The sequence below is a fragment of the Barbus barbus genome, assembly GCF_936440315.1.
Source record: "Barbus barbus genome assembly, chromosome: 33".
In the NCBI taxonomy this organism is placed as follows: domain Eukaryota; kingdom Metazoa; phylum Chordata; class Actinopteri; order Cypriniformes; family Cyprinidae; genus Barbus; species Barbus barbus.
In genome coordinates this window covers 28164701-28178278 of record NC_136761.1, presented here as the reverse complement: position 1 = coordinate 28178278, position 13578 = coordinate 28164701, and the positions used below count along the sequence as shown (strand labels likewise).

The window sequence follows — 13578 nt, the reverse complement described above, 5'->3', positions numbered from 1 at the left end:
AATCCATTCAGCCGATCTCCGGGTCTGCAGTAGCACTTTTAGCTTAGCTTAGCATAGATCATTGAATCGGATTAGACCATTAGCATTTGGTCATCAATAATGACTAAAGAGTGCAGCAGGCGCAATGATATTAGGCAGCGCCTGAAAGTAGTCCCCAGCTAGGTAACTAGTTATGATATAGCTGGGAACTACTTTCAGGTGCTGCGTAAAATCAATGCTAAATGGGTATATGGTAATGGTAAATGGTTACAATGGTAAAACTCAACTGTTTATCTCTTGGGGAGTTGTAAAATGAGCCTATTTTTAAAAAAAGTGGAGTGTTCCTTTAAGACACTGAGGTCTGGATTCACAGACAGGGCTTAGACTAAGCCAGGATTGGGCCATTGTTCATTTAGGACATGTACTTAATGTTTATAAACGTGCCTTAGAAAAACATATTACTGGTGTTCATCTTGAGACAAAACAAAGGCATTGACATATTTTAAGATCAATCAGTGCAAGTTTGTTTCAGTTGAAACAGCTCAGACTTGCATTTTAGTCTAGGACTATTAAGCCTTGTTTGTGAAACCAGGGCTTAGTCTTGATTTATTAAAAATGCATCAAAATTACGTGAGTTTATGCTTAAAACATAAATTCAGTGGGGTCAGAAAAATACAATTATTTCAAAGGGAAAACAAGATTATTTTTTGACCCCATTGGCACCTATTTTTAAGCAAACTCGCTTGATTTTGACATTAATATATCTTAGGTCATTCTGCATCTCTGGAAAATATATCCTGATTAAAAAAAACAACAACAACAAAAACACTGTAATAAGACAAAAATACTTTTTTTCTCTCTCTCTTCAAAATAAAGGTCTTCGAGAACTGAAAATGTTTTAAATCTCATGAAGACTCTATCTTTAAAATACAAATCTTAGAAATATTTGAAACTTATTTTACCCCAAAATCTAAACAAAAATGTTTTGAATAATGAAAATGAAGCCTAGTTTTTGCATTTCTAAGTAACTTGCTGTGACATGCAAAAATATAATAAAAATACATTATATATATTATAAAGTACTTTTGAATTAAATATATATCATGATAGTATTTGTAATTATTTCTCACAATAATGGCACTAAGAAGAAAAACCTGGCTCTGAAAATAGGCTTAATTTTCTTTATTTTTAAAAACTGATTAAATGGCAAAATAGTACATTTCTTTGTTCCACTGAAGAACCTTTATTTTCAAGAGTGTGTTGCAGATGGACCAGTTTTATTTTCTGAATATAGTATGTTACCTGACTAATCTACCTGGAGCTTTTGCAGTTTTTAATCAAGGAAACTCTTCTGTTTTCTCAAAGTTACCTCAGAAAAAGTGTTAGACTGTTACTGTTACTCGCAGCAAAGATGTAACTAAACTATTTTTCTCAGACGATATATGAGAATAAAGTTTTACGACAAAACATTCATGATGTACTCGGAATCCCTTCATCAAAGCAAAACATTGCATTTGCAAATCCCTTTCTTTCTTTCTCTAAAATACAGTATAGAAATACTTGCGTATACGAGCCTTTTGCATAAAGGAGCAGCATTGAAGTAAACTCACATTTTGTAGCCGTACGAAAAACATTCCTGCGAGAAATAGTGCAGGTTTAGTGCAGATCAGTGAACTCTTCCAACCAACCCTACTTGCCCTTGCTCGAGGGAATATAGAGGAATGATAGAGTATTTGGGAAAGTTGGATCTGAGATGGTATCGGTGGGATTTGGGGTCGGAATCAAGGAAAGCGCCGAGTCTCTTCTGAGGATCTTGCTGATATCTCCTGGGTGACTGAACATGAACAAATAAACCCTGTAAAGCTCTCCAAGTGTTTGGGAAGCGTTCCGAGATAGAAATGCTGCAGGGAAGCGGTTTTTCCAGACCGGATGAGCTCATGGTGTCTTGGCGTAAGGTTGGTTTGAAGTGTGTCTGCGTCAGTGGTCTGTCGGTCTCGTTCTGTGCTTGACAGCATCTCTCCATCAGCACTTGACTGACATGGGCAGAAACAGGATGGCCTTCTGGCCCAGGCTGGTCTTCGAACCCGATTTATACTGGCCTGTTCTCTTCAGAGCCACGTACCAGTCGGGATACTTCCTGGATCGGTAGGTGTTGTAGTTGTTCGACTCCAGGTTCTCCAGGAAATAACATTCATCTGTTGTTCTTCTCTGAGAGAAAGAGAGAGAACGACAACATTACATCATTGCTTGGAGACTAAAAGTGATACTTGAAGCCCACTTAGTGGAAACATTCACTCATAAACCTAATCTTTAGACCAAGTCTGCAAAACTACAAGCACATGCTTTAAACTCAGTTTGATATTGTAAAAAAAAAACTTGCAAAGTTTAAAATTTGCAAAACTCACATTACACACATCATTTGAAACTAACAGCTCTTTTGTTTCATTTTGGAAACTGCTACACACAGAGATCATGAGTGAAAACATTGACATCTGTTCACTTAGTAATCAAAACTCAGTTTTTTAGAAAGAAATTAATTTTGCATTTCTGTTTACATTGTATCTATATTGTATAAAAGCACTTTATAAATAAATAAATATATACACTATATTGCCAAAAGTATTGGCACCCCCTTCTAATGAACAGGTTTGACTACTTTAGTAACTTCTATGAGTACGAATCTTAATGTTTAAGCATATAATGATATTCTAGAGTATTGTGTGCTTCTAATTTTATAGCAACAGTTTGGACAGGACCCTTTTCTATTCTAACATGACAGTGTCTCTGTGTATAAGACACGGTTCAGAAAGACAATATTGATCGAGTCAGTGTGGAAGAACTTGACTGGTCTGCAGAAAGCCAGCTGAACTCCTCTGGTGTGACTTTATATGCAGACCTTGAGCCAAAAACTCATCACCAAACACCAATGACTTGTATAGACACTATAAGGACAAAAGTGAATGACCTAGTGAATATCCTGCAGAGAGCTGGGACCAAAGTAACAAAGGCTACCATCAGTAACACGCTACGCCGCCAGGGACTCAAACCCTGCAGTGCCAGACGTGTCCCCCTGCTTAAGCCAGTACATGTCCGGCCCGTCTGAAGTTTGCTAGAGAGCATTTGGATGATCCAGAAGAGGATTGGGAGAATGTCATATGGTCAGATGAAACCAAAATAGAACTTTTTGGTAAAAACTCAACTCGTCGTGTTTGGAGGAGAAAGAATGCTGAGCTGCATCCAAAGAACACCACAGTGTAAACATCATGCTTTGGGGCTGTTTTTCTGCAAAGGGACGAGGACGACTGATCCGTGTAAAGGAAAGAATGAATGGGGCCATGTATCGTGAGATTTTGTGTGAAAACCTCCTTCCATCAGCAAGGGCATTGAAGATGAAATGCCAAATGCACTTAATTTACTTTCACCCCTGGAAACTAGAGTAAATATCTTGTCATTTTGCTTATCTAGTAAATGCATCTTAAGAACTTTTAGATATTTTGACTAGAAACAAGACCAAAATACTAATAAGCCTTTTTTACAGTGTAGCCTAAGCATTAAATACCACTTTTTCACCACAAAAATATATAATCAGCTTAACAATTGGTAAAAGTTGGAACAGTTAAATGATTAAAAATGCATTTTCTCAGTGTTTGGTGTGTTTCTTCTGCTTTAGTAACAGTAGCTACATGAACTAAACCCGTTGATCATGTTCTCCAGCGTGATTTGATCTTAAAACTCTCTGTTTCCAGATTTTCAATGTTCTCTCAGATGTTTGGAGCTCAAACCACAGCTGTTTTTTTTCCTGTGGAGTCTTCTTCCAGCTACAGCAGTGAAACTGTGCTGGACCATTCCTGTTCGTCATCTATTATCTGCAACAACACTGCTGTTTATTAGGGGAGTATTCTCTGTTTTCTCCAGCAGCTTGAGCCGGACGTCTGGAAAGCGTCTCCTGACAGGTGCTCCAGGCCAAGGTTTTATGAGACCTCTGTGATTTAAAGCCAACGCTAAGTGTTATAAAGTGTTATAGATTAAAACAGGATATTAAACAAGAGTAAACGTGTCTCTACACTCTTAAAAATAATTCCCATTGATGGCTACATAAAGAACCCTTTAACATCCGTGGAACCTTTCCAAAGTTCTTTACAGTGTAAAAACGTTATTTATATTATTAAAATGTTCTTCACACTTAGAAAAAATAGTTATTTTAAGAACTGATCGCTGAAAGGTTCTTTGAGGAACCACAATGCAAAAAAATTATTCTTACTTTGTATTTCTGTCTTCATTTTAGTGCAAATATTTAAACAAATACTTAAACCTCTGGTGCTCTTGGGTTGTTTTTGACGGAGAAATTTTACACTGTGGTTTTTATTAATTTTTTACTTCATCAGAATGGTATGAAACCTGGTAAAGGTTCTTTCGTGGTGAAACATGACTGCATTGGAAATGAATGAGAAGTGAATTTCATATTGTGGAAACGTTTGGTACTGCACCCAAACAAAATCTTACTGAACGCTCATTTTTTGAGATATCAACCTCAAATTTGGAACACAACTTCATTAGATTTCTAGCTTTGATTTTCTAGCAGTCTTAGAGAAAAACAAGTTTTGGAAAATGTATATTTCATATAAAATCTTAAATTATTATTTTTGTGCATTTTTTATAACAATAAATTTCCATAACTTTTTTCACTTCAATTTTTTTTTTACATTTTTCACTGCAGCAATAATCTGCAAAACATCTTATAAATAGTAACAAAAAAAAAAATTCAGGCGAAAAAAATAAATAAATAATTAGATTTTCAAGTCTATGCTCAAAAAGTAGCTACCAGGTTTTAAAAAAATGGATTATAACTACGGTATAAATATAATTTAGTACCATAAAATCCCCTAAAAATAAAAAATATTAAATAACAAAACATTATCAAAGTAAAATATAGTGCTTACATTTCATTAAAGTAAAAAAAAAAAAAAGAGTGCTCATTTTTGACTGCCGAGCAGCACCAGAGGGTCAACATGCATTTACTTGAGAAGCACAATGTCTCAAGATCTTACGTCCTGTTTCCTGGAAAAAAAGTCTACCAAAATTAAATGAGTTTAGGCTTAAAAAAAACAACATATCTGCCGATGGGGTCAGAAATATAAACTTAATTCAAAGAGAAAACAAGTTTATTTTTCTCACCCCACTGGCAGATCTTTTTTCTTGTTTGAAACAAAACTCACTCAATTTTGATATTTATTTTTTTCAGAAAACAAAACTTAATATCTTAATTTTGCTCCTCTAGTAAATGTATCTTGATCTATCTTAAGAATGTTTAGATATTTGTACTAGAAAACAAGACAGAACTATTGATTAAAAATCATTTTTGCAATGTAAAATATGGTTCTTTGATGGTTTTGCTGCAAACAGCCTTTTGAAACCTTTATTTTTAATCACATACATGAAGGTGGCTGATGGCGTCCGGTGAAAGTTTTGAATACTTTGTGAAGGTTTGATTCTACAGCCGACGCTGATGTTTCTTCTGGTGAGTTTTGGACAAGGAGAGCTGGAACTGAGCAAATGTTCATTGACTGTTGTGCAACACCTCCGTCATCAATGTAAGCATTGTTTGAGGAGCACAGAGACTCTCACAGCTCTAATCAACTCTGAGTGTGTGTCTACTCAACCTTATTCTGGGCTCAGAGTTCTGAACTGAAATAAAAATAACATGAAATGCCCCATTCAGATTAAGTAAACGTGTGTATGTGTGTGTGTGTGTGTATCGATCGTGTGCTTGAATGTAAAGCAAACACAGGCACAAGGTCTTTACACTGAGCTGCTGTTAGTGATGTTTTTCAGTTTCAAACAAACAAGTTATCAAAAGAATCTCAAGCATCTTGAATCCTTTTACTGCGGTAAAATGTGCCTGAATTTGTGGGAGTTAAACCCTTCTGACGTAATAATCTGTGCTTTATTACTTTGAAGTATGATTACAGATGAGCTTATGATTCCTAAAACCACGTCAATGGAAGCAGCTTGTGTGTGTGTGTGTGTGTGTGTGTGTGTGTGTGTGTGTGTGTGTGTGTGATCGTGTGTGTGTGTGTGAGAGAGAGTGAGTGTGTCAGAGTGAGCGTTCATCACAAGTTCTCAAGATATTATTAGAATTTGTAAAGGTCACAAATTTCATTAAAATATATATTTTTTCTGTTCTTTTTCTAATTTTCCTTCTTATGTATTACCTATCTTACACTCCTCATTGATGCTCCACACTCCAGCTCAGTAGGTGGCGCAAATGCACTATAAGTTAGTTTGTTATAAGTTTTTCCACTAAGATAAAGAAGATGATGATGAGAGCGTCTCACCGTTCCGAACAGTCGTCCGTCCGCGTTCATGGCGAGGTAACGGTTAGCACAGATCCCTTTGATCACCACTTCACCGACGGCCGTGGCCTGGAGCTGCAGCCGAACTGCGAGAGAACAAACACACAAACTCTTAGTCGAAAGTGGTGCTTCGCTAATGGTGCTTTGTACCGGGTCTATCCGATACTCGCTGATTAGCAGCTGCTTCCAAACGCTCTCGTTTGTGTGCGCACTCTGTGAAGTGCATCAGTGGTTTCTATTTACAACTGCTGCGTCCCAATTCGTCTACTCATACTATGCCCTAAAAGTATGTACTCGTTTTGTGAAGAAAATGTACATACTTTTGAGTATGTAGCAGAATAGTAGGCAAGCTTTGGGACATACTACCACTGCTACGCTCTGCTGCTTAGTTACGCAGAGACTGCCCTGTCAATCAGCTCGTCACAGTTACAGTACCAAAATCCATATTTCCTTTCATTTAATTTCCTCTGGCTCGCATATCCGCCATGTTTGTAGTTTTTAAACACTTTTTATGCATGTTTGTAGTTCTAATCGAATCCTTGTCCGTTTGCCCTGTCAATCAGCTCGTCACAGTTACAGTACCAAAATCCATATTTCCTTTCATTTAATTTCCTCTGGCTCGCATATCCGCCATGTTTGTAGTTTTTAAACACGTTTTATGCATGTTTGTAGTTCTAATCGAATCCTTGTCCGTTTGTGGCTAGAAGGGATACAGCTCCAACTGCAAACTAACAATGAAATTTAATTTTCTGCCTATTAGATTGTGTCTATATCTACCCCAGCCTTAAACCTACCTCTTACAATAATGCAAAAATAGTAATTATTGTTGTACAGTAGCGATGGGTGATATCTTATCGTTTGCGATATACCGGTAAAAATTCTCCCCACGATAAGAATGAGTCTTTAACGTGGACGTGAAACTGAGGAGGCATTTATCTCTAAAGGATGAGCTGCTTCTACAATCTGGAACTGGTTTGGTCAGGACTGTACAGTTCACAAAAAAATCAGTCTGAGCCTTGAATAAATGTACTACACTAACACAGATTTGTGTTTGTATGAGCTTGTTTACAAACCTGTTGTCCAACAAAGATATCATTTATTGGCATGCTTTTTCAAATTAACTTCATAACATCAGTCGAGTGGTTGAAATAACTTTTTGTGATCAGACGTGGTTGTTTCATATCACAGAATGAGGTAGAAATCATACTATTTTATAGTATTGTATACAGTGATAAAGGCTATGTTGATTAGCATTGCTTTTTCTCTTTATAAAAATACCCAAGATTGCTTGAAGAACACAGATACACCATATTTTGTTGCAACCGTATTGTTTTCAAGTTTTTTTTTCTCTATCTGCCTTTTATTCAGCGATAGCTGGATACCTTTGTCCATATTAGGGATTTCCTGGAGCGTCTTCAGTGCTATTACTTCTGTGATGCATATGTGGAGTTTCTGCACAAGAGCGCCCTCTGGCTTCCAGTATGAATTAAACAGTCATTACATTACATGTGGAGGCTATTCAGCAATGCTCACAATACCAGGGTAAAACCAGGAAAGATCATACTTTTCTCTCTTTTTTGTCTCTTAGTGGATGCATAAGATTCCCTGAATTATCATCTTTGCTATTGTTATCGCAATAAATACCACAAATTATTGTGATATATTTTAAAGCCTATATCGCCCATCCCTATTGTAAAGTGTGACAAAAATTACATGTGTGCATGCCCAGTAGCCACACTGTAAAAAAAAAAAGGTTGAACAAGATTTGAGATTTCTCAACTTTTTGTTGTATAAACTAAAAACAACAAGTCGAGAAAACTCAAAAATCTGAAAAAAATCTGGTTGCCTTAAACTTTAATTTTGCTCAACTTTATTTATTTTTTTATTTTTTTACAGTGCTGCAAAAAATCAAAAGTTGAGAGAACTTAAAAGTTTTAGGCAACCAGCTTCAGCAGATTTTTTAGTTTTTTCGACTTGTTGTTTTAAGTTTATACAACTTAAAAGTTGAGAGAACTCAAAAATCTCCTACAAAAATAAGTTGTGATAACTCAAAAATCTGCTGAAGCTGGTTGCCTTCTAGCCTTAACCTCCTCGTCCTCCACACAATGTGTTGTGGGCAATATTAGCTGTAAGAGTGTGCATCGATCTGCACTTCGCATTTTAACCGGAAGTAGTAGACCTCCCAGGAATCTTTGGTATACTTTTTTCAACATACTACGATTTGGGACATACTAATTCTATTTTTGAATACTATTTAGATCGGATAGCATGCAAATTTGGACACAGCAAACGTGTTTTGCCAAGTTGAGAATTGTAGCCAATCACAGAGGTTTTTGTTGAGCGCGTGATCGCGATGTCCAATCAGAATCCACTCAGCACCTCAGTCTGTTCTGTGCGCTCGCGAAATGTTTCACTATAAACCAAGCTATAAAAGTACAAAAAAATAAGAAAAATAGTATATAAATAAAAAAAAATTATTAGTGCTGTCAAATGATTAATTGTGATTAATCACATCCAAAATAAGTTTTTGTTTACATAATATATGCATGTGTACTGTGTTTATTTGTTATGTATATATACACGTGCACATACAGTATATATTTGGAAAATATTTACATGTATATACATTTATATTATATATTATATATAAACAAACTTTTTGCATTTATATATGCAGAATAAATATACACAATCATATATTATGTAAACAAAAGCTTTTAGTTTGGATCGATTAATTGTTCGACAGCACTATTTTAGACACATATATAAGTGGTTTGTTGTGCTGTAAACACTGATTACAACAGGAGGTGAACTGAAGTGATATTAACTTTATTGATTATAAAGGGAGCGCTTTGTGCTCGCTTTCTGTTTATAACCCATTCATAATTTGAATACATGTTTTATTTTCCATGTCGATAATTATATTTAAAAACGTGAAGATACCAGTCTTTCCGCAGGTAGTACCAAATCTATCGATCTGAAACGCTCCATGAAGAGCGTCAACGGTTTCTATTTACAGCGTGTTTTGCTGCTATAATCAACAAAGTATAAACACGATGTAAATCAGAGATTAATTGTGCAATATAGGCAGATTTCTAGGAGTTTTCACTCAGTGAGCTTGTGCTGCGGCTGAACTGATGTCAGCTTCATTGATTATAAAGGAAATGATCCTTTCGAGTTCTGTACATATAACCATTCATAATTTGACTAAATGTTTTATTTGTCATGCTGCTAAGTACACATTGATAAGCTTTGGGAGTGAGGACAGTATTAAAATGTGGCAATGAATCTGAAAGTGCAATGCTTGATATTGCAACTAATTCCATTGCACAAAAATAAATGATAATAATAAATTCCATAGCAACAGAAAAAAAATGATGTCAACTTAGATCTGTGCGTTAAGTCTTGCAGTGTAAGTGCATAGATGGATAAATAGATAGATCTGCGTCAGAAAAGGTTTCACGGATGATTTTCTAAGCACAGGTTTGTTCAGTGTTGTGTTGCTGTGATGAAACAGTCCGTTTGGATGTTTGTATTGGGATCAGATTAAAGCAGATGCTCAGATCATGACATGAAGAGAAAGTGTGTGTGATTAATGAGTTTGTCGTCAGCTGATGAGTGGCGTCATTCATTCAGTGTTTATGTCTACAGCAGCCCTGACTAATGCAGACACGCTCAACAAAACACCAACACTGTGTGTTTGGAGCTACTGGACCATATCTCAGATTCAGATTTGCCCCAAAAAGAGTTCAATCTGACAGAACCTCCATTTGAAGACACTGAGAAATATCTTCTTTAGACATATACATAATACACTTTACTTATATGCATCATATTTGCAATGGAAGTCTGTGTGTTAAAGCGTTCCAGAGTCAATAAACTAATAACACTACGTTCAGTTTAATTAATGTTCAACATTACCAATTCAAATCAGAAGATGCATCTGTTCATATTATTAATTGGACCTAAACTGACATGAAAAACAGTGAACCGTTGTATTTTTGATCAAAGCTAACAAAGATGAATAAATACTGTAACAAATGTATTGCTCATTGTTAGTTCATGCATTCATTTTTGCATTAAATGGTTACCAGTAAAGGTTTCAACAGTAAAGAATCGTGTTGATTACCGTCAGAAATGATGTAAACAATCACAGAGGTTCAGCTCAGAAGAAATGAAGCGTGAGGTGGGCGGGGTTTGTCACCTGTCACTCAATGGTTGCCCTTAACAACAGGATCTGTAAACCTTAACCATGAGTCTAAACTAAAGACATCATTGTTTCAGTTTCTGTTTTGACTAAACTGAACTTGAAATAAGGAGAGCATTTACACACTCACCAGTCGTTATACAGTTTTAATATGTTGAAAAACATGATGTAATACTTCTCAAAACTGAACACAATTAAGTCCATGAACTCCTGAACTATGTGTTCATTTATTTTTTTAAGAGACATAACCTTAGAAAAAAAAGTTACATGTTTTGCTTTCAGATCATTTTGGCATCCAAGTATATAAAATACTTTCTATCAAATTATCTATGAAGTTCTGTTAGTGTCAAAATGCTTTAGTAAAATATATTTCAGCTTTCTCCATATCTTTTGGGTCTGAATTTGTTGATAACCTACAGCTGAACCATTGCAGTAAGAAAAACACATCACTTTTTTCATCTGAAAGTGAACGTTTATGCAAAATAAAATGTATTTATTCTGTTTGAAAACCTTTGAGAGACTTGTTTTGATGTTAGTTTGGACAGTTTTTGAGCAATCACGAGTGATAATTCACAGGAATTTCATTCAATTCCATTCATTGCAATGTCCTCATTTTCAAATTATGTTCATACAATGACATTTAAATAAAACTTCTCATCAATATTGAAAAAAACAAATATTATATATTTTTTAGGATCAGATTTGTCCCAAAAGGAGTTAAATCTGACAGAACCTCCGTTTGAAGACACTGAGAAATGTCTTCTTTTATTTTAGTTAGTTGCTAAGGCATATTATATATTTTTTACTTTCTAGTTTTTTTGGTGTGGTTTGTGTGTAATTTGAAATGTCAAAGAATGTCTGATTTTTAATGAATAAATAAGGCGTAAGTGCAGTGGCAACACTAAAAACTTTGCATGTTTTCACATTCACTCATTAATGAGAAGTTTCTGATCAGCTACAATATGGTTTTAGTTGAAAAATGAGCCCAGTCTCATGAAAATGTGTATAAATAGGCAAGTACGCCAAATACAAACAGAAAATCGTGCTATTGATGTGCGGAAATGAACTTATGATACGCAGGTGTCTGAAGTGCATATAACACGCATCTACCGCACACCCATGATCCTACACCCACTGCATCATGATCCTACATCCACTGCATCATGATCCTACACCCACTGCATCATGATCCTACACCCACTGCATCATGATCCTACACCCACTGCATCATATGCACGACAAAGATTGATCCGCACTTTCTTCAAATCGGGTTAAAATACTAAGTACTAAGTAGCGACTGGTCCCAAACAGACCCTGAATGTGAAAACAGTCTTCAGATTTTGAACGCATTATAAGGCTAAAAGCCCAGATCGCTCTGAATGAACGCACTGGAGGAACTTTAGCTCATAACTTTGAGAGAACATTAGAGAAAACAACCAAGAACTCAGAGACTGAAGGTGGACCTGGAAATCTAACATCACCATCATCAGGGCCTGATTTTCATCTGTGCTCCACATCAGACGCATAAAGAGTCTTTGTAAGCTCTGGATCGTCTGTTTTTCCGCGGAAGAAGAACAGAACAAATGCACTCACTGTGTGGGTCGCTCTTCTCGCGGATGCCGTCCACTCGACCGTCGGGATGGATCCGGAGGAAGAAGCCGCCGTTCTTGCAGTAAAGCCGCTTGGGCTCCTTGAAGTTCACCGAAGGAAAGCCTCCGCTGGCGCCGTCCTCCGGTAAAGCGGGGAGCGTGGTGATTCCTCCCGCCGCCATCTCTCGCTCTCTCGGTTTCTCCGTCTCCGGAGCCCCTCCGCGGCCTCCCCGCGCCTCCTCCGCCGTCTCTCCCGTCTCCCTCCGCCGCTCCGCGGAGCCACGGAGCCTCATTACAGCGCGGAGAAACTCTTCAAGCCGCGGGACACTGTGTCTCTGACCGCAGAAAGAGAGAGCGGATCTGCGCTGAAGATGAAGTGTGTGCTGGAGTGGAGCAGCCCTCTCTCTCTCTGTCTCTGTCTCTGTCTCTCTCTCTGTCTCTCTCTCTGTGTCTCTCTCTCTCTCTCTCTCCCCGTTGGGCCCCTGACCGCATTATTCACAGAACAGACAGACAGAGAGGAAATAGTCCATCTCACTCACAAATACACAATAAAATGTGTTTTTGATCAATGAGCCCAACATGATTGAAGAAGCATACCAGGCACCATCCTGATGCTGATGTAAAGATATTTTGTTATGTGCCTTTGCTATTTCTATTAGTTTATAATTTTTAATTATTATTATTATTTAATATTTTGAAATCCCTTTATTTTATTTTAAGTCAAAAGATGTTGTTCATCTAATGTTTGTATTTAATTTTAGTTTAATTTCAATACCAAAAATTATATTTATTTATTAAAGATTATTTTTAAAGATTTTGTTTTTGTTAAATAATTTAGCAATTAGTTTAGTTGAATCACTTTTATTATTTTTGTATGCTTATTTTTTTATGCTATATATATAGCTTTATTTTATTTCAGTTTTAATTTTAATAATTTTAGTTTGTTAGCTTAAACTAACGTTATTTACCCAGGCAAAATGTGTTCATTTCTCATGTAATATTTAGGCCTGTTTTTCATTTTAGCTTTATTTCAATCACCAAAATGATTTTTAATAGTTTATTTTTTATAAGTTTTGTTTTGTGCTTTTCAAAAAAAAAAATCAAAGTTGTGCTAAAATCAAAATGCACTCTTGTTCTTATTTTTCTATATATTATATACCATGCTTTATTTTATTTCAGTTTTAGTAATTTTAGTACTTCAACTCATTTCAGTTTTTAAAGTTACATTTTCAATGTAATATATTTAATTTGAGCTTCATTTCAATGACACTGATAGTTTAAGTAAGTTCGTGTGCTTTTTTCATTTTAATTAGTTAAATATTTGTATTTAGCTTTATTTTATTTCTGCTTTAGTTTTAGCAACTAAAATGTCTAAAACTGAAATAAAAATATAAAATAAAATAAAAGAGTGAATTAATTTAAATGTTTTTCTAACATTTACAGTGGATTT

At 35.8% G+C, this 13578-nt stretch overlaps 1 protein-coding gene across 1 annotated transcript; it reads right to left on the bottom strand.

The window, feature by feature from the left end:
• Nucleotides 1-1147: 1147 nt before the first annotated feature.
• fgf2 (fibroblast growth factor 2) lies at nt 1148-12578 on the bottom strand. The gene is made up of 3 exons (XM_079390257.1): nt 12133-12578; nt 6315-6418; nt 1148-2187 (listed from the first exon to the last, which is right to left on the bottom strand). The coding sequence occupies exons 1-3, from the start codon at nt 12419-12421 to the stop codon at nt 2002-2004; spliced, it is 579 nt and encodes a 192-aa protein (XP_079246383.1). The 5' UTR covers nt 12422-12578; the 3' UTR covers nt 1148-2001.
• Nucleotides 12579-13578: the final 1000 nt, after the last annotated feature.

Coding starts and splice junctions, on each gene's coding strand:
- fgf2 (XM_079390257.1), bottom strand. CDS start 12,421: ATGAGGCTCCGTGGCTCCGCGGAGCGGCGGAGGGAGACGGGAGAGACG. Junction 6,419..12,132: donor CGAGAAGAGCGACCCACACA/GTGAGTGCATTT, acceptor GTTCTCTCGCAG/TTCGGCTGCAGCTCCAGGCC. Junction 2,188..6,314: donor ACGGACGACTGTTCGGAACG/GTGAGACGCTCT, acceptor TCTTTCTCTCAG/AGAAGAACAACAGATGAATG.